This window comes from Eretmochelys imbricata, chromosome 26 (assembly GCF_965152235.1).
Source record: "Eretmochelys imbricata isolate rEreImb1 chromosome 26, rEreImb1.hap1, whole genome shotgun sequence".
Classification (NCBI taxonomy): Eukaryota; Metazoa; Chordata; order Testudines; family Cheloniidae; genus Eretmochelys; species Eretmochelys imbricata.
In genome coordinates, this window is record NC_135597.1 from 10,321,068 (window position 1) to 10,343,816 (window position 22,749).

Genomic DNA, 22,749 nt, shown 5'->3' on the forward strand with positions numbered 1-22,749 from the left:
GGTTGCTTTCCACTGCCTTCCAGATAAGGCGCACACAAAAAGCAGCGCTGCAAGCTAGGAATTCACAAGGCTGTCTCTCGCGTTTGTTTGCCAGCTGGCAACGAAGAATTAATCCCGCCAACTAGCGACTGTACAGGAGATTTTTCCCATCCACAGATCTCCAATGACTTTACAAGAGGTTCCCGGTTCAGAGATGGGAAATTGAAGCATGCAGGAGCCGTGTGACGTTGAACAGGCCGCCTAAGTCACTGGTACAGCTGGGAAAGAAAGCCCCAGGTGTCTCTGTTTCCACAATCCAGCCCGTTCTCTAAAATAAACAGACGACACTGGCAAAGCCCTCAGCCCAGTAGCAGGACCCGCCCATCACGGCTACAGGCAGCTGCTTTATTAGGCGAGGCAGAAGAAAGCCTTCTCTCGGGCAAGATGGCAGGAGATGCGCGAAGCTCACCGTAGACGCGCAGAGGGCATCTTTGAGCGGCAGCAACTGCTGACACCAGTAGCGCTGGTCTATTCAGCCATGAGCCAACTGGCCAGATTTTCCTCAGCAGCAGCAGGGCTACGGAAGCTCCCCAATTCCCCCCCCCATAGCGCTGGGCAACTCAGATGGGAAGAGCTCAGCACACAGTTGTAATCTGAAGGCAACCAGCAGGGAGGCAGTGCGGCCTAGTGGAGAGGGCACCAGAACAGGACTCGGGCAACCTGGGGTCTGTTCCCGGCTCTGCCGCTGACCCGTTGTGTGACCTTGAGTCAGTCACTTCATCTCCCCGTGCCGCAGTTTCCCCTCCCACCCTTCATCTGTCTTGTCTATTTAGCATGTAAGCTCTTCAGGGCAGGGAGTATCTTCCTACACGTTTGTACAGCACCTAGCATAATGGGGCTATGCTCTTGGTTGTGGCCTCTAGGCGCTACTGCAATAATGCAGGCAGCACTCAGTTCTCCACGTCAGGCATTTCACCATCCTCCCCCAGTGACTGCAGACTGCATTGGCAATAAGCCCTAATTCGACCTCAGTAGAGAGGAGAAGCCCATCGGACGGTTTCTGGAGCTGCACGTTGGGTCCCAGTGTTGCGTGTGTGCGGTCTAGCAGACCCCCACGGATGCCTCTACCAAGACAATGAATCCATGCCCAGGAGTTCTTACAACAGCCTCCTCCCTAGGCAGAGCGGACCATCTACTGACCCCTGTGCGCCCAGGTTGCAGCCAGAGTGCCAAGAGGAGGAGGAAGGAGGAGGCCGGATCCGCTGGTTGTCATCCTGCATCTGCAGCCGGATTGGCCTGCGCAAGCCCCAAGAGATGTTCAGCAAACCCTCGACGATGAACTCGCCTTCCTCCTGGGCAGCAAACACAAAGACACACGCCAACATCTCAGAGCGCTGCCTTGGCCAGAGCCCTCTCCTCCTCGGCAAGGCAGATCTAAACACACAGCCCTGCCACCCTGTCCCGTCCCTCCCCCCAGGCTCTCCAAACTCTTGATCATCACTAACAAAGCCCCACAATGTGAGGGACAGGCCATATCATCTCCACGGTATGGACAGGGAAATGGAAAGCCTAGTGGTGATGGATTTACTCACTATGTGACATCATGCCATCGGGCAGTGTTGGAAACGGAACCCAGGAGTCCTGATTCCAGGCCTGGTCTACACGTAAGTTTTAGTCGTAATCCCCCGTTCTAACCCTAGACTATGCTCCCTGCCCAGAGTTGGGAAGAGAATCCAGGAGTCCTGACTCCCAGCCTTCCGCTTTAACTAAAAGCCCACCTTCTCTCAGGAGCAATGCACTCGATACCCCAAAAAGCATCCCACAGCACGCAACGAGAGACAGGCTTAAATCATGCAATGTTTCAGAATAATTATATTACTAATAAAAAGCTGATCTAGAGGATTGTGGTGTTCCCATTCCAGCCTTAATCTCTGAATCCCGGGAAGAGACCAGAGCCCACTCCTATTTAAATGAGTGTCAAAATTCCCGTGGATTCCAAAAGGCGATCATGTGGGACGGGGAGAGCCCATTGGATCGCTGTCTCCCTCAGTAAAGTAGCTACAATACAGGAACTCAAAACCTCACAGCTGGAGAGCACCTCCTTGCAATAATAACCAGCCAGAAGCTTGCTTTGCCAGCAGTCACTTTTTGACCTCCAAGGTGGGCATTGACCCAGACGGTCTTGATTTTTCACACAGCCTCCTCCATCTAAGTCACAAGACCAACCTGCTCGATATTTAATCATTGATTTCTCACCTCTCTGTGGCGGAGCTGCAAATTCTGACCTTCATAATACAAGTTGTAGGTCTTCAAGTGCAACAGCAGTTCATTTCTGGAAGATGAAGACAACATTAATGCAGGCAAGGAGTCGCACTGAGACAAGGAAAGAACCAAAGCCTGACAAACTCAGGTTCTTGTGCTGCACCCGGCCCTGCAGTATCAGAGCGCCTGAAATGGTAACCTGAAGGGGCTGACGCAGGTTTGATGGAGTCAGGAATGACTTTCCAGAGCCAGGGCTGGATTAAGGCAAACGAGCCATAGGCACAATACCTCATGACCCCGCAGCCCTGAATCTACATGGGATGGCAGGAGCAGGCTCCCCATGGCAGAGCCATCTGATGCCCTGCTGAGGGACTTGCTACTGCTTCTCTTTGGCCACCCCACTTCTCCAGCCCTGGGATCTGCCCAGGAGACTGTCTGCAGGCTCCGGCAGGAGTCACTGCAGTGGCTACACTCGCGTCCTTCTTTCAAGCTTTTCTTTACAACAGCGAGGGATGGAAAAACATTTTCTCTTAGATATGAAAGCGGAGATTCTCATGGGATCTCCTGACTGTGGGAGACGAGGCCCTGGGTGTGGGTCCGTAGCACTGATGGCTTAATCCAGCCACATCCAGAGCTTGCATTCAATGACTGAGGGCTATGAGACCAGACCTTGGTCATTCCCTGCCTTGGCATCACTTCCACTCGCACTGCATGGAAAAGGGGCGTGTTGGGGAAAAGCACAAGCATGCCGAGGTGGAAACAGAGACCCTCTTCCCAACCTTTGCGACGTGGCACGCAACAGCTGCCATCTGGAGAGGGGAACTCACTGCTCCCAAAGGTTGCATGAGGCCTCTGTGTAGCTCTGACTACTCCAGATATAGGGCTGTCAGCAAGGACAGGCTGACATACACAGGAACCCTCTCCTTACCCCTGTACACATACACCTCCTTTCCTTCTCCACTCCCTGACTTCAGCCTGCCTTGATGGACCTTAACAGAGCACTGTCCTTGTTACCAGTGAGTGCCAGGGGGCCCATGCTTTCCAGTAGGCATTCTTCCCGAGCAGCTCCTGAGCAGTAAGTTACCAGGTTCAGATTCCATTTATTATATGTATTATTGCAGCACCTAGATTCTCTCTCATTCACCCACCCCACAGAGAGTCAGAGACTGTCCCTGCTCTAAGCAGACGTGACTGATGCTGGGAGTATTATCCACAAACGAGACAAAGTGCAGCCCTGAGCAATTAACTGATTTGACCACGACAGTCTTCGATAAAGCCAAGAACTTCCGAATCCTGGTCCGGGGGGAGGGATAGCTCAGTGGTTTGAGCATTGGCCTGCTAAACCCAGGGTTGTGAGTTCAATCCTTGAGGGGGCCATTTAGGGATCTGGGGCAAAAATTGGGGATTGGTCCTGCTTTGAGCAGGGGGTTGGACTAGATGACCTCCTGAGGTCCCTTCCAACCCTGATATTCTATGATCTTAACCACAGGACCATCGCTTCCTCCCTGGAACACATAGGTGTCTCTGCATCCTTCCTCCCTGGAACACGTAGGTGTCTCTGCATGTGTGTTGGGTCCAAGTGTGTTTCTCCCTTGCAGTAGCTTATGGGCCCTTCGAAAGCCAGATGCTTGGAGGAATCCCCGGAATTACTACCATGAGTGCTCTCTGCACTCTCCGTAATAAGGCCCAACCCCTTTACCAAGTGCAGGATCCACCCCTTAAAGTAGCAGGAGTAACAAATTAGAGAAGCAAGTGGAAATTGCGGGTGGGGAATATTCCTGTATATTCAAAGGCACTTAGCTAGATAAGTTATGGGACCAAGTCCCCTATGCAGAGGGTCTCCAGCAGCTAAATCAGGGCGCTGAAAGTCAGGGCAGCTTGTTTCAGTTCTCACACTGCTAGGAGAGCTTTGGACATGTAGTTCACTGTGCAACTCTGTGCCTGCACATCTGGGAATGCAGAGAAACCGATACGCAGAGAACCGGAACCACTGCCTAGAGGTCCAGTGATCACCTCCCACTTTGTTTCCATAAGCCCGTCACAAACAAATCTGCAGGGCACATCAACATATTGGCCCTAGGGATGGGCAAGGATTTTGCCCCACTCTAAGCACAGGGGCCATCAATGCATGTTTATTGCATCTTCCGGTCCAGAGTAAGGAGTGTGCAGCTACAATTGCTGCGTCCTGCCAGCCAACACTGCCCTGAAGGAATGCTTCGCAAGAGGCCTTTCGTCCAATGATCAGAAAACCAACAAAAAACTCAGACAGACCGACCTTGATGAAGCAGACTTCAAGGCTGCAAGACAAGCAGCTTAGGGAACACACAGTCACTTGACTTTGTACTTCGTTATTGTCAAAATAATAAAACAGCCCCCATCACAACACATTTCCGACGTCTACTCACTGCGCTAGGCCCCCATCTTAGAGTTTAAATAGCACCACAGTTGTAGAGACTGAATGGGAGGGAAAAGAGAGACCCAGCATAGGTACACAGCTCCAGATCCTCAAAGGTGTTTAGCCACCTAAGTCCCATTGATTTCAATGGAGGTTAGGAACATAAATAGGTTTAAGGATCAGGGCCCGAGGGCCTTATCCTCCAGCAGAGCTTTGGCAGCTCTGTATGACTCTGACAATGCAAAGCAGCCAAAGTGCATTCGTCAGTCTGGCCCGGAGTGCAGCAGGTACAGTATTTTCCTGACCTCTAGAGGCCTGGGAATAACATTGTTCCCATGCAAAGGTCACTAAATATCTGATCCATCCAACCAGGCATCTCATGAATCACCAGTCACTGGACTATTAGGTGTCACCCAGATACCATTTCTATTAAGATACCATAGGAAGGACACCTAGCATTTGCACAGCACTTCAGATTCTGAGGGGTCAAACTCTGCAAAGGCGGGGGAATTAGAATCATAGAATCACAGAAGATCAGGGCTGGAAGAGACCTCAGGAGGTCATCTCGTCCAACCCTCTGCTCAAAGCAGGATCAACCCCAACTAAATCATCCCAGCCAAGGCTTTGTCAAGCTGGGCCTTAAAAACCTCTAAGGATGGAGATTCCACCACCTCCCTAGGTGACCCATTCCAGTGCTTCCCTACCCCCAATCTGTCACTAGGTTGCCTCCTGTATTCAGTAAGGGTCCCACACTTTCCCTGACCACCTTCTTGTGGCTAACATACCTGTAGAAACCTTTCTTGTTCCCCTTCACATCCCTTGCTAGCTGCAACTCCAATTGTGCTTTGGCCTTCCTGGTTACACCCCTGCATGCTCGAGCAATATTTTTATAAATATACAAAATTATCACCATTCCTATTTTACAGATGGGAAAACTGAGGCAGAGATAGACAGACTACAGCCAAAATTTTCCCAAAAAACATGTCCAGTGATTTGGGGCGCCTCAATCTAAGGCACATGAAGAGATTGGGGCCTGGTCTACACAAGTTTTGTTCCAGTGTAACTATTTCAGTTAGGGGTGTGATTTTTTCTTTTTCTTACCAACGTCATTCTACTGAGATGTCGTTATAGCTTGTTCCTATCTAGGGGGCTTGGGTAGTAACTGGCATCTTTCCATCTTGATCTCCTAAACTCTTTTCTCCTTGGCTGCAAACCATTCAATGATTTCTCAGCCATGGAATGTTACTATTCCCCCCCAAGGCTCCTCTGTGGATTTTTCCATGCTTTGCATTATCAATTGCTAGCGAGATCACCTCCCCCTCCACCTCCGTCCACAGCTTTAAGATCTTTGTGTGTCTGCATCTGCCCCTCCTACACCAGTCACCAGGGCCTTTCATAAATAAATCACCGGCTCATAATACCAAAAATATTTCTGCGTTAAACTCTGGTTGCAATCTTACTTTGAAATGTATTTGTCTTTTCCACAGGGGACTACGGATGACTGGCTGCAGTAATCCATCCTCACGATCTTCTTTCATTAGGAGCAGAGACCTGAATTGTAGGGGGCTGGGGGGAGGATACAAGAGAAATTTGCATTAATCACAGTATCATTTCCATCTTAATATGTGCAGATTGGGGCAGCTCCAAAGCCCACCTGACTCAGTGGGAGTTTTTCCACTGACTTCAGAGCTTTGGATCCATCTGTCAGCCACATCAGTCCACGGTGCAGACAGCAAAATAGAAAGTTACAATTCAAATGATGGACTTAAAAGCGGAAGTGTGAAAAGTCAGGTGAGGGGAAAGTAAAGAGAATCGTTGCAAGTGCACCATAGTAAGCCGACCCTGGGAGACACAATTAATAGAATACTTTGCATTTCTATTGCACCCTTCCACCTAGATAGGAAGGTATTGAGCCCGTGAGGCAGGTATTATACCTGTTTTACAGATGGGGAGACAGTGGGAACAACTGGTGCAAATGGGACCGGGGTGGAGGGAAGGAGAACTATTTATCGTTCAGATCAGATTCCAGTTTGGGTCAGTTCTCACCCGACCCTGCTCACAATAAGGTTCCCCTCCATCCTACCACTCATCATCATCAGGATGCAACTTACAATACCCTCTGCTGTTTTGAGAATGGCTGCGACAGACACGGAAACCACCATCCAGTTCAGTGGTGTTTCTAAAGGGAGTCTAGTGCAATGCAACCTTGGATTCTACAGATAGGAAGAAAAAGTTCAACTCCACTGGATCAGGAGAGGTGTTTTGGTTGAATCCAGGAGGGAAAATCATAAATAACGGTCTTAAAAAACAAATACAAGGACAGTTGGCCTGAACACAAGACTCTCCTTTGACCAATCACCAGCAGCCCGAGGTGACATGCATTTCCCCCCCTATGTATCGACACCAAATATCCCCTGCCATCATACTTGAACCTGCCTTGATCAATAAATAAGGAGAAGCTTGTTTGAATTCCCTAGTGGACAGTAACACTGTCTTTGATCAGCTGGGGCTTCAGTCGACCTGTTGTGAATATTTCACATGAAACACTCGACCACCCGAACATTCTGGGTCCTGCCTTTCGTTTCAGTTGCGAGGGAACAACCCATTTCACACACAAAGAACAGCCTGGTTTCCCCCAAATACACTTGGAAAAAACAAACCAGTTGTGTTTTCAGCCTGATTTCACTCCCCTTAAAAAAAAAAACAAAAAAAAACCAAAAAAAACCTACATTTTATAAACTTTCAAATGCAGAATGGCCTTGCCACCAAAATTGATTGTTTACACTGAGGTCCACAGATTTATTTATTTATTGCAATTCCATGGGTTTAGATGTGGAGACAGATACTTGCCAAAAAAACCCAAAACAATCTCATGCACACATGCAACAAAAGTCAGCCACGGTTTACCTTTGAAGTGTCCCCACATGAAATTGTCAGTTTTTATTTACTTATTGGGAGCTACGAAGCATTACTAAAATGAGATTTTGGGTAAAGTTTTCCAAGACTCCCAAGTGCTTTAGGCACTTTGGAAAACATAACCAAGGCTCTTAGCTCACTTGGGTGCTTTTAAAATTTTTACTTAAACTCTCACTTCGATTACTTATAACAGATAATTAGAAAACACTGCATTACTTTGAAAGATGTACACTTTTCAGGGCATGTTTCTTCAATCTGTGTTTGTGAAGTGTCTAGTAAAAGGGGACCCTGATGCCTGTTTGAGACCTCTAGGTGCTACCCCAGCACAAATCAAATGACACTGCTGTGATATATACTTAAATAGGAGATTTCATGCCAAAAATAGCCACCACTTTATACACTATACACGCACTTGCAATGTACAATGGCAATACTGTTATTGACCTCCTTTGTAAAGTGCTTTGAACTCTGCGGATGAGAAGCACTCTGAGATCCAGGTATTATTGTGATTCTTTCCTAAGGAAATTGCTCAGTCCTTCTCTTTGGCTTGAAGAGAACAGCATACATGTTAAGTTAAAGTTTCAGGGTCCAGTCTTGTAGCTCAGTATCACACTGAGGTCGACGGCAGATCCACGCGGTGGTAGCAGGCTGCTACTCTGAAACCTGTCATTATAAAAGGGTCTGGAGTGTACTTCACACCACTACTGCACAGGGAAGTCGCTCCGGGACCTCAAAGCCCTTCACACAAAGAAGTTAGTTCGCTTAATACCTCAAGGAGGTGGATATTTTACAGACAGGGAAATGAAGGCACAATGAAGTGACTTGCCTGCAGTCACATGGCAGCCAGTGACTGGGTCAGGAGTCCCTGTTCTCAGTTCTCCTGGGCCACAGTTAGGATACCCTCTCCCGCCCCACATTGGCGCAACCCTGACAAAAACAGCAGTTATGCTCCACTCCATGCTTCTAAATCCAGCAGCGGCCCAAACACAAAAGCCTGTATTTAAACCCGGCAACAGCAAGCGTGAGACACAAGCAGACAAAGGGCAGGAAATTCAAAGCTACAGCTAACAACTCTGTCCACAGTGCATTGTCCTAAAAAAGGAGAACAGAAACGCAAAATAATAACGCAACTAATGACGGAAAGACTGACTCGGCTCTTCATTTCCTAGCTTATGCTACCGAGTTTGACAACCACCCCAGCAAGGCTGAAATAGTTGGGCTAGGCCGTGAACGGACTGGGGAGAGGCAGGCAATGTTCACTTGGAAAAATGGGAAGGAAATACTCTCTTTTTTTTTTTAATTGGAGGCTCTAACAAACATTAATATTGACCAGATGCGTGTTACTGGTCAGGCAAACACGAGCCACGTTTAGATTGCCACGTTATGAACTCAGGACAATTATTATTATTTGTACTGACATCGCCCTACAAGTCACAGCTGTAGGCGAGGTCCCATTGGGAGGGGAAACTGAGGCACGGAGAGACGCAACTTGCCCAAGGTCACACAAGAGATTAGTGGCAAAGCTGGGACTAGAACCAAGTCCCCTAACTCCAAGTCCAGACGCTGCCTCTCAATGGTTTAGTATCCGTGTTGTGGTCTCCGGGTCTTGTATCATTCCTCTCCTCATTTTAGAGGGGTCATAGAATCATAGAATATCAGGCTTCGAAGGGACCTCAGGAGGTCATCTAGTCCAACCCCCTGCTCAAAGCAGGACCGATCCCCAATTTTTGCCCCAGATCCCTAAATGGCCCCCTCAAAGATTGAACTCACAACCCTGGGTTTAGCAGGCCAATGCTCAAACCAGTGAGCTATCCCTCCCCCCAGTACGATACAGAGAAGGGTAGCCTAGAATTCCTCCTTACCTGCAAGGGGTTAAAAAGCTCAAATAACCTGGTTGGCCCCCCACCAAAGGGGCCAATGGGGAAAGAAGATACATTCAAATCTTGGTGTGGGGGGGCAAGGCTTTGTTGGGGTGTTCTCTGGGGAAAGCAGAGAAGCGTCAGGTAAAAAAAACTCCTTCTCCTATAAACCATCCTGTACAAGTCTCTGATATTACAAAAAGAGTAAGTAAATAAGGCAAGGCGTGTTAGATTACCTTTTGTTTTCAACTTGTGAATTTTCCCTTTGCTAGAGGGAAGTTTATCCTGGTTTTTTGTAACTTTAAAGTTTTGCCTAGAGGGGAATTCTCTGTTTTGAATCAGATTACCATGTAAAAGTATTTGCCATCCTGATTTTACAGAGGTGATTCTTTTATCTTTTCTTTAAATAAAATCCTTCTTTTAAGAACCTGACTGATGTTTCCATTATTCCAAGACCCAGACCAATTGGTTCGGATATTATTCTCAAGTCTCCCCAGGACAGGGGGTGTAAGGGCTTGGGGGGGACTGTTGGGGGAAGAGGAACCCCAAGTGGTCCTTTTCCCTGGTTCTTTGTTAAATCACTTGGTGGTGGCAGCGTTACTTAAACCCAAGGTACAAGGGAGAATTTGTGCCTTGGGGAAGTTTTTAACCTAAGCTGGTAGAAATAAGCTTAGGGGGTCTTTCATGCAGGTCCCCACGTCTATACCTTAGAGTCCAGAGTGGGGAGGGAACCCTGACAAGATGGGTTCCACATACATGCTCATTTTGATCGGCAGAAATGTGCCTGTGTCATCTGACTAATTAATATGACAATAGATCTCAATGGTATTCACCGCCTAGGAGGTAAACAATGGAAACTTACAAAAGGAAAAATCCTGGTTTATCAGCAGCAGAAGTGAAGAACAGCACTTCTCTACCTCATGCGAGTGTGGAAAAGTTCAGTGCTTGTAAAGAGATCCTCAGATGAAAAGCGTCACATTGCACAGTGCAGTCCGCATCCTAACAGAGAGATTCTCTTGTGGACCAATTCCCCGCCCACTGTGCATCACGTAACAGTTTCTAGGAGAGGCAACTAGGCTCTTCACCACTAACAGATGTTCTCAGAGACCAGCCTGGACATCTATCTCAACAGCTGGAAAGGAGGAAGAGAGCCTCCTTTCCAGCCAGCTCGCCAGAGACCATCGCCCACAGACGGATATCTGCAGAGATGATCCACTAACTTGGACCTTTTCCCTCCCCTCCTTCTCTCTCTTCTCCTCCCCCATCAGTAAAATAGGGACAACACTGACCTTTACACCATAATTTCTGAATGAAGAGTGATATGAAATCGTAAGATATTAAGTGGTGTGACAAAGTTTCTCCTCTACCTCGGTGGGTCTTGCGCTTATTGGAGGATTTGCTCGCCTTGGAGCTTCACGGCAGCCCTCAGCTTGGCTGTTTTTCTGAACCCACAGTCCAGGTCGACTCCTCCTGCATCTGACAGGAGTTGGGAGGATCTGGGGGGAACCCGGGTCCGCCCTCTACTCTGGGTTCCAGCCCAGGGCCCTGTGGAATGCAGCTATCCAGAGTGCCTCCTGGAACAGCTGTGTGACAGCTACAACTCCCTGGGCTACTTCCCCATGGCCTCCTCCCAACCCCTTCTTTATCCTCACCGTAGGACCTTCCTCGTGGTGTCTGATAATGCTTGTACTCCTCAGTCCTCCAACAGTCCGTGTTCTCGCTCTCAGCTCCTAGTGCCTCTTACTCCCAACTCCTCACATGCACACCACAAACTGAAGTGAGCTCCTTTTTAAAACCCAGGTGCCTGATTAGCCTTCCTTAATTGATTCTAGCAGCTTCTTGATTGGCTGCAGGTGTTCTAATCAGCCTGTCTTAATTGTCTCCAGAAGGTTCCTGATTGTTCTGGAACCTTCCCTGTTACCTTACCCAGGGAAAAGGGACCTACTTAGCCTGGGGCTAATATATCTGCCTTCTATTACTCTCAATTACTCTCCAGTAGCCATCTGGCCCGATCCTGTCACAGCGGACAGAATTACGGCTATAGAAACAAACAACATACTCACAGGACAGATCTTGCAATGCACTTATACACCCAGTTCACCCTGGATGCTCAGCAGAAGCGTGGGTAGAGAACCAGCGACCAGCTCCTTGTGCCCTCCTTGCGAAAGCAAAAATTGAAGACAGAGCAAGAGGGCGATATGAGTAATGGGGCCAGACGGACGGCATAGATATCCGAACAGAACAGATGAGCGTCCGTAGGCCAAGCTGAAACCAGGATGGGCGAAAAATCCCTCAGAGACCCGTAAATGAGGAAATTATGTCTTATTCAAATGCGAGTTCAGAAGGGAGGAACAGAGCAGAGAAGGCATTGCTCGAGGGGAGGGGTGGGATCCATCCATCTCTCAGACAGGAGCAATTGCAATTACAAAGACAGCAGGGACGGATGGATGGGTGACTGATAGGCAAGCAGGGAAGGGGCGACAAGGCTGCATCTGAGACGCACAGACTGACGCTGTAGCCAATACACACAACCGAGATTCGCAGCTGTGTGGCTCAAGACCAACCTTTCAACAAGACATCTGGCCTGGGCAAGCCTCCAGCCACCTTGTACTACCTCAATTTGACCTTTCCCGAGGATGGAGTCTCTTGATTATTTTGAGAGGAAAGGACCGTGTTCATGTAATTAAGACCCTGACCTGGTGCTGACGGGATCTGGATTCAATTCCCACCTCCGCCAGACTTGTTGGGTGACCTTGGGCAAGTCGCTTCCTCTCCGTGGGCCTCAGACAACGAGAGTACTTCCTTTCTTCCACCTTTTGTCCATCTGCTCTATCTAAATTCTGAAGGGGAGATTTTTTTCTTAGGCACCTAACTCCCTTAGGCACTTTTGAAAATTCGCACCCCACGCTTCTTCGGTGCAGGGACTGTCTCTTATTAAGTGTCCATGTAGAGCCTAGCGCTACAGGACCCAAATCTAGGTTGGGGCCTAGAGGCTACTGGAATAATTACCTTCTGCTACAGAGAGCTCCACCAAGAAGCCTTTACACCCACCCGTCTCCCTTCCTCAGAGGGGACTGTTAACGAAACACGTGGCTACGTGACTGGTGTATTCTGAAACAACATCAAAAGTTAGAAACCGTTGGGGAAGTTACCACCAAGTAATTACCACACAGAGGAAGAAGAAGTTACACAGTTACTTGTCTCATGCAAAAACGTTGCCCGAGTCGCACACAGATGGGCAGCACGGGTGTTTTCCTTTAGGGCTCTTAGCAGAGTCCCTGGCCATCTCAAAACACACAGTGACCCAAAGGCTAGAGATAAGCACTGGCTGCATCAAACAGTGGCAAAGAAGCAACCAGACTGAAGTTTCTGTTCTATGGACATAACCAACCTGCTGGCCCTCAGTACTTTATAAAAACACTGGGGAACTTAGAGGTTTTTAACCTTGAACTAACCAATGCAGCACTGACAATTTGCTTCAGCCAGGGAATTTGCCTCTATGCATTTACACCCCTTAGCTGTCTATTTGTCTCAATACACCCACAGATAGGCTTGGCAGAATTTGATTTCTACGTTATTGTCATTTTGACACACAATATTTATTTTCAAGCATTTCCCCCCGATTTAAATTCTCAGAGTTATGCAAAATTAGGGGTTTCAGGCTTTTAAGATTTGCATCGATTTAAATTTTCACAGACTGCATGACAGTAGCCACTGAGATTCAAAAAGTTAAAGCTTTATATAAAGCATGAAAACACAGACAGTCAACATCACATCAAAACGTAGAAAGTACATATCCTCAAATCAAATGCAGCTAAGTTCTCAAGCAGCGTTTTCCTTCCTCGGCCTATCTGCAAACGTTGATTATAATCGATGGAAATACCTGTGTGTCGGCTTGTGTGTGCACAGTGATGTCAACGTTTACGATTAAAATCTAATCTTTCTAAGCCTACCTGAAGGGCATCCTTGAAGCTCCTTAGCAGTCGCATGCCTAAGCCAAGAAGTGCCGGGGGCACCTCTTGGAGCAGTTTATACAGCACCCTTCAAACACACGGCCACTGCTGAAATCAGCAAAGGCTCTCAAGCTGGAACAACCTCAACATTAACTGGAGCAGGGGTGCTGAAACAATTTGTATAGTGGGGGTGCCGAGAGCCACTGGACCACGCTGTAAACCCTGTACATAATGGAAACCACTTCAAGCCAGCACTTGTGAAAGGGAACGTCTTTGATTTTGGAACTACCTATCTTGGTCCAGTGGAGTCCAGATTGATTCGCATTCCTGACCCGCTGTACACCCCCTCACGCACACACCGCTGTCTGTGTTAAGGAGGATAGGGGGCAGTGGATATATTTATGCATAGTCCTTTGTTTATGCTCATGTTGCTAGTTTTAATTTAGGCACTAGGTGCCGGGAGCACCAGGTGGCTACTGTCGTTGTAAGTTTAAAGGTTTGAAGCAATCCGTAAAAGAGCAATAATAAAATGCAGCTCTCTCTGGGGTGGAGTGCAGCCATCAGGGTAAAGGAGGAGAAATTAAGGCCCAGGACACCCTCACAAAAAAAACTGTTCTTGCAAAAAGTTTGTGGAGATCTTAATTGCAGACATGCTTAGTTATTAAGGTCCCCAAGCTGAGCCACATGGTGCTTATTTATCTACAATGGGAGAGGGAGAGCCCAAACCTCTGGTTTCCCTTGAAAAAGTTACATTATGAATGAATTTCTAGAAGGTGAATGGGCTTACGCTTGTGTATTTCGCCTGCCTTATGATTCAAAATGCACGGGAAGAGCCCCCCCTCTGTGAAAACAACTTCAAGCTGGTGCAGCAGCCGTGGCAGGGTGTCTTCAGTTTCTCAGTTGGAAGATTTGCTTCTGATTGAGCTCCAACTTCCTGTTTATCGCCTGGCTGCTAGATCTGAAGCGACAAGCTGCTTAAGCCTTCTCTGACACCCTCATCTCTGTCACCATCTCCATTTCCTAAGCGAGATGAAGAGCTGCCAGTTCTTCCTTTTTTGGGTCTGCTGTGCAGATTCACGGTTCCTCATGCAGGGTTTCTAGAAAGGGGCCCGGCAGTCTGACGCTGACAGCCTCACACCCAAGGCAAGGCTTACTTTCCTTAATGCGTAGGGGTAGTTTGATCTCCTTTTAAAAATTATCAGCACCAGAGCTCACCCACAGAAGTGAGCCAGTACGTCCAGCATCCACAATGCAAACAGGAGAGCTTTTCCACTCTCTGCCCCGGAGAGATGGTCCGAGCAGCTCAATATAAACAAGATCAATACCTGACAAGCACGACAAGTCAATGCACAAAACAACCCTCAAGAGGTGCAGCAACAAGGCTCTTATTTAGACCTGGTCAGGAGTATTGTCTCACCTTGTGGCCGAGGAACTGAAGTGGCACTTGGGAATGATAAATCCTTTTGTGGCGCAAGCCCATAGCAACTACAGTAAAAACAACGAGGAGTCCTTGTGGCACCTTAGAAGTTAACAAATTTATTTGGGCATAAGCTAAAACCCACTTCATCGGATGCATGGCATGGAAAATTCAGTAGCAGGCATATATGAAAAGATCTATTGTATTTTCCACTCCATGCATCCGATGAAGTGGGTTCTAGCTTGTGCCCAAATAAATTTGTTAGCGTCTAAGGTGCCACAAGGACTCCTCGTTGTTTTTGCTGATACAAACTAACACGGCTACCCCTCTGAAACCAGTAACTACAGTGGCATTTGGGGAATTAAAACAAAAGCAATAGAAATGAATGTCGCTGTAGGTCTCACAGAGAGTGGAGTGGGGGGAAGTAATCGGATGATTTTCTATCTTATCGAGATTTTAGGATCACAGAAGCTTAAGGAAGAAACCTCATAAGGCAAGGAGTCAATCCCTCTGCCAATGAGGAATACAGCCTCCTAAAGGAGGATTTTATTAACAACATTGATCATAGTAGCACCAAAAGGCCCATGTTAAGAATGCCCCCCTCCCCTTATGCTATATAATTACTACACGAGGCGCTTACAGTCCAGTCTAGGGTTCCACACACACACACCCCCCAGATGTTAAACCTGACTTTAGTCCCAATGGCCAGAGAGAATGCTCGAAGCCCTGAGCACGATTTGCTCCACCACTCTCCGGCTGCTGCATCATCAGGCCAAACGGCCTTTCTGCTCGTCTCCCTTTAACGCCGTTTGACAGGCCACCCGGACGGAGCGTTCTGAACGAGCAACTGAAGTGTGCAAAGAGGACACAAGCAGGGGTCACTTTCACGCTGTTGCACACGACGTGCCCTTACTCGCAGGTATAAAGAAAACCTGTATGGTGCAGGAGTAGATGGGACAAAGGAGACACAGGAACCGATGAAGACTGGTGCAGCAAGAGATACCGTGAGTCTGGGTTATTAAAAGGGAGTCAGATCTGATACTTAAAGCTCTGAGCAGACGCTGCTAACAAGAAACCTCCAGCTGATCAAGGAATCCCCGAGGCTGTCCTTACCAAGCAATACATATCGGTAGAATTGCATTACCTGCAACAATTGCTTTATTTTCATAAACGCCGGCTCAACAAGATGCCTCTGAGCCGACTGATCCGACCACCCATTACTAAAGGGCCTCCCCCCAGCCTCAGGGGAGTATCCACAGGTCTGGGATTCCAAGTGAGTACGGGGGACAACGAAAGATAGAACAGGGACGGGAGTGAGGTCACAGGGCTAAACGAAGGGAACCTGAGGGGGACAGCGAGCAGAGAACCCCAGAGAGCGCCCACTGCTCCTCGAAGGTGTCAAGGGAGCCAACGGACGCCACTCAAAGGAACTCCGCCCGGATGCGTGAGCGGAGAAATAGGCCCCACAGTCACAGGAGACCCCGTCGGCCAACCTCCTCTCCCTGGTCTCGTAGATGGCCACCTCAGGCAAGGGGATGGCTGAGATCAACAAGTTTGTGGACGGAGCAGGATGTAGTGGCTAGTGCACAGGACAGAGTCAGAACTCCTGGGCTGCATAGATAAATAGATTTTAAAGCTTGAAGGGACCGTTACGATCTAGTCTGACCTCTGAGACCACACAAACTGCAGAATTTCCCTCAGCGACTGCTGCAGTAAACCGTGTACGTCAGGGTTGAACTAGAGCAGAACTTCATTTAAAGAGTCCGAGAGAGAGCATTCGTTACACTGCTTGTTAAGCCATTCCAGCGGCTAACCCTCCCAGTGAAAGACGCGAATCTTTTGTCCAGTTTGAACTTTACCAGCTTCAGCTGCCAGTGTTCTACCATCAGCGGTGCCAGCAGGTCTCTCCGTGACCTTGTGCAAAGTCAGGTAACTGCACCGTGCCTCAGTTTACCCAACCATTAAAAATGGAGCATATTTAATTACTCTTTGGCCCGCATGCACACAAGAAGAATCCCTTACTTTTTGCAACGTCCTTTCAAAGCTTTCGTGGAAGGGGGCTACACAGAAGTATGAAATTATAGGAGGTTTCCTGAACCAATTAGAAAACTCGATGCCTCCCGCACCCACAGAAGGTTAGGAATATCAGGATTTAGCAGGCTTGTCATTCAACATTATCCGTTTCTAAAGTCACTTTCAGGGCTGACTGTACCAAAATGCAATCTACCCTAAAAATATCTTTTTCAGACCGTTTTTCCCTGGTCCTGACAAACCCATCTGCTCTGCAAAGCCACTGCTGCAGCCACCCCACCAAAACCTAGACTGCCGGGTTCCTTCCCGGCCACTTGACTCATCCCGGTGTGCTAGCAAACAGTGGAAGGAAATACTCTCCAGCAGCCCGTGCTCCCAGACAGCAGCGTTCGGATTCAGCCCGACACCCTCCCCGCTCACAGCACCGGGGTGCCCGGGGAGGGTGACACAACACACACGTGCTCCAGTCTCCAACAAAGCTGGGCCTGTAAGCTTCTTGCTGAGCCTGCCCATCTGGAGGGCACCCTATGCCGTTGCAACAGTGACGACAGACAAGGCTGCGATGACAGGGGGACGCTTCCGGGAGTTAGCCCAGAACCTGACAGAAACCTTGAGCAACAGCGAGAAGTGAAGTTTCTCTGGAGAGCTGGGGGGGTTTTCATCCCGTCCTGTAGAACCTGAGGCCTTGTGGCAGGAACAGCTCTCACGAGTGGCCAGGAACTGGTGTAATCCGCCCTACTGCTGTAGTTTGCTAACCTGGCACCTGCTCCGTACACTTAGGGCATAGCACCAGTGCAGTTATGCTAATTGACGGGCAGGGAGAGCTGGCTCAGAGCGATTCCTAGGGGCAGAAACGGCGCACTCTTCCACGTGCAGATCGAAGCTTTGATTTAAAATGAAAGTTCCTATCCCCTAATGACTACGCAGAACACCCTCCAAACACAAACTAAGTGAAACTGACCCCAAGGTCGTGCTCCTGCGTCTGCAAACAGCCAGAAACATCAGAGGCCACCCTGAGGCCGGAAAGCAGGATGTTAAGAGTCAGGAAAGAGCGTCAAAGCACCGTCGGAAGCCCTGGACTGACTTCCTAAAGCTGTTGGGTCTGAAAAAGGAGCCATCATTGTGGGTCATCGGTGGGGCTCAAAGCTGGGACATTCAGCACCGGTTCCCACCAGCTAACCGTGCAGAGCAAACTCCCTTGGCTATGAGGATATCGCTCTGCTCTTCGGAGAGAGCCAGGTATGTCTGAAAGATGCGTGCATAGCAGCTTCGGGTGGAAGAACAACGTCGCCACCGCTAAAAGCTGCCTGAGTGTGAATCCCCACACACGCCCCGTTCAACAGATATTTCTGCGCTTTGAGTCCACCCTGAGACGTATCAACTCCCTCCCTACCCCATGACCCACAACCCGGTGAGGGCAATCTGTCCAGATGGTCTCAGGCCCATGCAACATAAATGGTCACATGGAGCCCACTCCATCCCTGTCCTAACTAAGGCTGCTTTACTCACAAACAGGTGCTCACTCCAGCAATTCTCACATGCCCTAGGCCAGGGGTTCTCAAACTTCACTGCACCCTTCTGACAACAGAAATTGCTTCACGACCCCAGAAGGGGGGACCGAAGCCTGAGCCCGCCCGAGCCTCACTGCTGGGGGGTTTGGGGGATGTCAAACAAAGCCCCACTTCCCCCTCAGAGAGGGGGGCCTGTAATCTGACGCCCTCAGGCTTTGGCCCCTGGCCCCAGCAAATCTAAGCCGGCCCTGGCAACCGCATTAAAAAGGGGTCGCGACCCACGTGGAGACCCCAACCCACAGTTTGAGAACGGATGCCCTAGGCAATGGCGGTACCTCTAGCCCGGCTGCTGTAAGCACTGCTGGCCCAAGCCCACAGGGCAAGCCCTATAACGGGAGCCCAGTATCCAATTTAGCAGGAGAAGGCTAAAGCCACTGTCCTGCTGGTAGCCGGGTACTGCGCCCTGCAAAGGGGCTGGAAAGGGGAACGCATGCCACCTGTTCTGACGCTGGGCACTAAAAAGCCCTGCCGAGGCCGTGGATCTTATTCCCAAGTGGATATTGCCTGGAAGGGTCCTGCTCAGGGGAAATGGAGAGAAGCCAGGTCAAGGTTAGAGGCAAAGGGTAGGAAGGCCTCGAGATGAGACGCAGAGAAATTAAGTGGGACGGGTCAGAGCAATGGGGTCTATTGAACTCTTCACCCCTAGGTCACTGGTTCAAACCCAGCCCGACTAGAAACAAACAGTTACCATCAAATGGCTCTTTGTGGCCGACAGGAAATGAGCTGGGGGTTTCGATCCAGTCCCCTCCCCGGGGCTACACCCACAGGAGAGATCTCAGCAGAGGTCCAGGACTACAGACTGAACTAGCCTCTCACCAAGACGTCACCATGCCAGCATGGAGATGCACTGGCTGAGGTCCTACCCCCTTGCCCCAAGGTAATGCTTCTCCCCAGGCAGCAGCTGCTCTGGAAATCGACACAGGACTCCAGCCCACACAGCATCTTTCCCGAGCATTAGAACCAGCTCACGCAGGTCGATTTGGGTGAAAGCCGGCCCTGTCCAAGGGGTCAGCATGAGGCCTGGGCATCTCTTACATCTTTAAGTGGTGCAGATGACCTGGTGAAATCCCCCTGTAAGCACTTAGTTAACAGTCTCACTACACAGGTAATTATTCTGAGCCATGTTATCATGACAAGTAAATTTAAGGCATCCGTTACAGAAGCCAAGAGCTTTAAATTATCATAATGGCTCCTTCTGACTTGAAAAAGAGCTATGAATTATTAAGTTAATGACTTTTTACTGTTTTTGTGCTTGTGCACACGTCTTTTGTTAAGGCACCTGAGTCTGTCTTACCCACACAAGTCTCAAACTTGCAAAAATTGATTTACTGGCAGAAGGGGAAAAGTGGAGGTTTGCAGGGCTCAGGGGGCTTTGGAACATACTTCACATAAACACAGCACCTGGGCAAATAAAGATCCCTCTATCGTTTAAAAAAAGTTTCCAGACCGTTGCCGTCTCCCGCTTTCAAAGACTGCGATTGTAGCAGGTTTTTATTATTTTCAAAGCGACAGCGTAGTAATGTTTGCCCAAACAATTGCTGAAATTCATATGGGTTGGGAGGAGCACATCAGTGAAAACCCATAAGCCCTTGCCTCTCTTCCTCCTCCAGGGAAACTGACACAGTGTACTTGACTAGTTCAGTACACGCACACCCACTGAATAGCTCCTGACCTAATCTCCCTCCAGGGCCTCTGACCTCCCCATAAATCAGGGTTGAGAACAGAAAGTCTGACACACCGAACAGCTCAGTGAAGATTGGGTGAGAGGGTATGGATCACTTGATGATAACCTGTCTGTTCATGCCCTTTGGGGCACCTGCCATTGGCCACTGTCACAGACAGGATACTGGGCTTGACGGACCTTTGGTCTGACCCAGTGGGGCCCTTCTTATGTCAGCGTCGCTTGATGCCCACTGAAAACAAGACTCTCCAAATCCAGGAACCAGTTTCTTCCTCTTTCAGCGTCCTTCTCCCAGCCCTGGCCTACAGAGCAGAGTCCAAAGGGAACTAGAGTCTGTCAATAAAAGCAGGCTGCAGGGGGGAAGTTACCCAACCACCCATGCTGACGGCTCAGGAGAAGGACACCGCGACGATGCAATTTGCTCCAGAGCAGAGACCGAGTGGCAAAGCTGGAGCAGACTCCCCCGGGGTCTCCACTCCTTGTCCTGACCCCGGGACCCCACTTCTTCCCTGAGCTGGGACGAGAACCCCAGACCGCTTGCTCTCCCAGCCTGCTGCTGTCATCCCTAGACCCCCCCGAGCCAGGAGCAGAACCCAGGCATCCTGCCTCCCACCCCATCCGCTGCGCCAGGGCACCCGCCTCCAGGACACCCGCCCCGCTCCCGCGCCGAGCGCGGCGCCCGGCCCCGGCTCTCGGACGCCTCTTGCCACGTGGGAAGCAGCCTCGCAGGCGGCCGCTCCACTTCGCAGCCTGCAGCCCGCCAGCAGGGAGCGGGGCCGGGCTCCCCTGCCAAGGGGCCCGCCTTTGTTACCCACCTCCCAGCCCCAGCCCCAGCCCGGGCTGCAGAGCCAGCGGCCGGCCCTTACCGTGCGCTGGGCCGGGCGATCAGCGGCCGCCCCGCTGGGCAGCCGCCCCGCTGCTCCGGCTCGGTGCCCGCGCCGGGCGCCCACCCCGCGCCTCCATCCGCCGCCCGCGGGCCGAGGGGAGGCGGCGCAGCGGCTGCAGACCCCGCCCGCCTCTCTCGGCCTCGCTCCCCCTTCTCCCGGCGCCCCGCGGCGGGTCGGAGCCCCCCCCCGCACCAATAGCCGCGGCTGGGCGGCTCCGTTCCGCAGCCTCATTGGTGTCTCCAGCCCCCCCCCCCGGCTCGGTGGGGAGCAGGGAGGAGGAGCCTGGGGGCCCGCCCAGACAATGCGCAGCTGGTTAGCGGCTTCCGCAGCTGCCCGGGTTTGGAGTGTCATCAGCCTCGGACAGAGGAGGAGGGTGGCTGGCTGGCTCGGAGAGCCTCCCACAGGCTGGGATGGCAAACCTCGGGCTGCAGGGATTGCAAACCTCAAGCATCAGAGGGGTGCTGGGATTGCAAACCTTGGGAGGACAAAGGGGATAGAGCCTGGGGGGGTGTCCTGGAAAAAAGCCCAGCGCACAGGGACGGTGGGTTGGGAGAGGCACCAGCTGCACGAACATCATTTGGGGACGGCGGGGGGGGGGGGCTGTGATGGGAAAGAGAGAAAACTTTTGTGAAAACCGTGGGTGGAGAGTCACAAAGGCCCCGGGCCCTGGCTATGTTTGAGGATCTGGGCCAAAGGATCTCCCCCGGCTGGGGGCTCTCAGGGCTGTGTCTCACCCCAGATCAAACACAGTAAGGGTCTGTAGGGACCAGGTGTCATGGCCATCTGATGTTTGACGCATGGTTGGAATGAGCGAGCAAGAGTTTTAATCCATGTCGAAGGCTCCATAAACTGGAAATTGAAGAGTTTTCAAACTGGGAATAAGGTGGAATATTTGAACCGTGTGGGTAATTAACTATGGGAGCAGATTGCCCAGGGACATGTATTCTCCATCCTGGGAGTCCTTACATCTAGCTTGGACGTGTCTCTAGGTCAGTGGTTCTCAACCAGGGGTAGATGTTCCCCTGGGGTACTCAGAGGTCTTCCAGGGGGTACATCAACTCATCTAGGTATTGGCTTAGTTTTACAACAGGCTACATGAAAAGTCCTAGTGAAGTCAGTACAAACTAAAATGTTCTACGGACAATAACTTGCTTGTACTGCTCTGTATACTGTACACGGAAATAAAATACAATATTTATATTCCAGTGGATTTATTTCATAATTATATGGTAAACATGAGAAAGTCAGCCATTTTTCAGTAATGGTGTGCTGGGACGCTTTTGTATTTTGATGCAAGTAATTTTTAAGTGAGGGATAACTTGGGGGTACGCAAGACAAATCAGACTCCTGAAAGGGGAACAGCCGTCTGGAAAGGTTGCGAGCCACTGCTCCAGATTATTCACATTAGTGCTACCACAAGCTCTTGGGCTCAGTGCAGGAATCTCCGACTCTGACTCACTCCTCCAGCAGGGTCATGGACCCTGTGTCCTGAGCGCTTGTTGACCCAACTCAGGCTGACGTGTGTGTGGATGGAATTGGCACTTAGGCTCAAACCCGAGTCAGAGCCTGGGCTTCGTGTGCAGGTTAAATATACCCTGAGTGGTCTGATCTATCCAGGTGTTGAGCACCTTGCAAGTGTCCAGAAGTGTACAAGAACAAATGGATATGAAACAAGAACAAATGGATATAAACTGGCCATCAGGAAGTTTAGACTTGAAATTAGACAAAGGTTTCGAACCAGCAGAGGGGTTAAGTTCTGGAACAGCCTTCCAAGGGAAGCAGTGGGGGTAAAAGACAT

At 49.9% G+C, this 22,749-nt stretch overlaps 1 protein-coding gene across 1 annotated transcript in view; it reads right to left on the reverse strand.

Annotated features, from left to right (window-relative positions):
* RASSF2 (Ras association domain family member 2) overlaps positions 1-21,038 on the reverse strand; it is a 48,339-nt gene extending 27,301 nt beyond the window's left edge. Inside the window, exons 1-4 of the mRNA XM_077805775.1 lie at positions 20,931-21,038; positions 6,097-6,202; positions 2,236-2,311; positions 1,180-1,331 (exon numbers count right to left, since the gene is read on the reverse strand). Of these exons, the coding sequence (XP_077661901.1) occupies positions 1,180-1,331; positions 2,236-2,311; positions 6,097-6,155 (287 nt within the window). The 5' untranslated portion in view covers positions 6,156-6,202; positions 20,931-21,038. The remainder of the gene's footprint in view (positions 1-1,179; positions 1,332-2,235; positions 2,312-6,096; positions 6,203-20,930) is intronic.
* Positions 21,039-22,749: the final 1,711 nt, after the last annotated feature.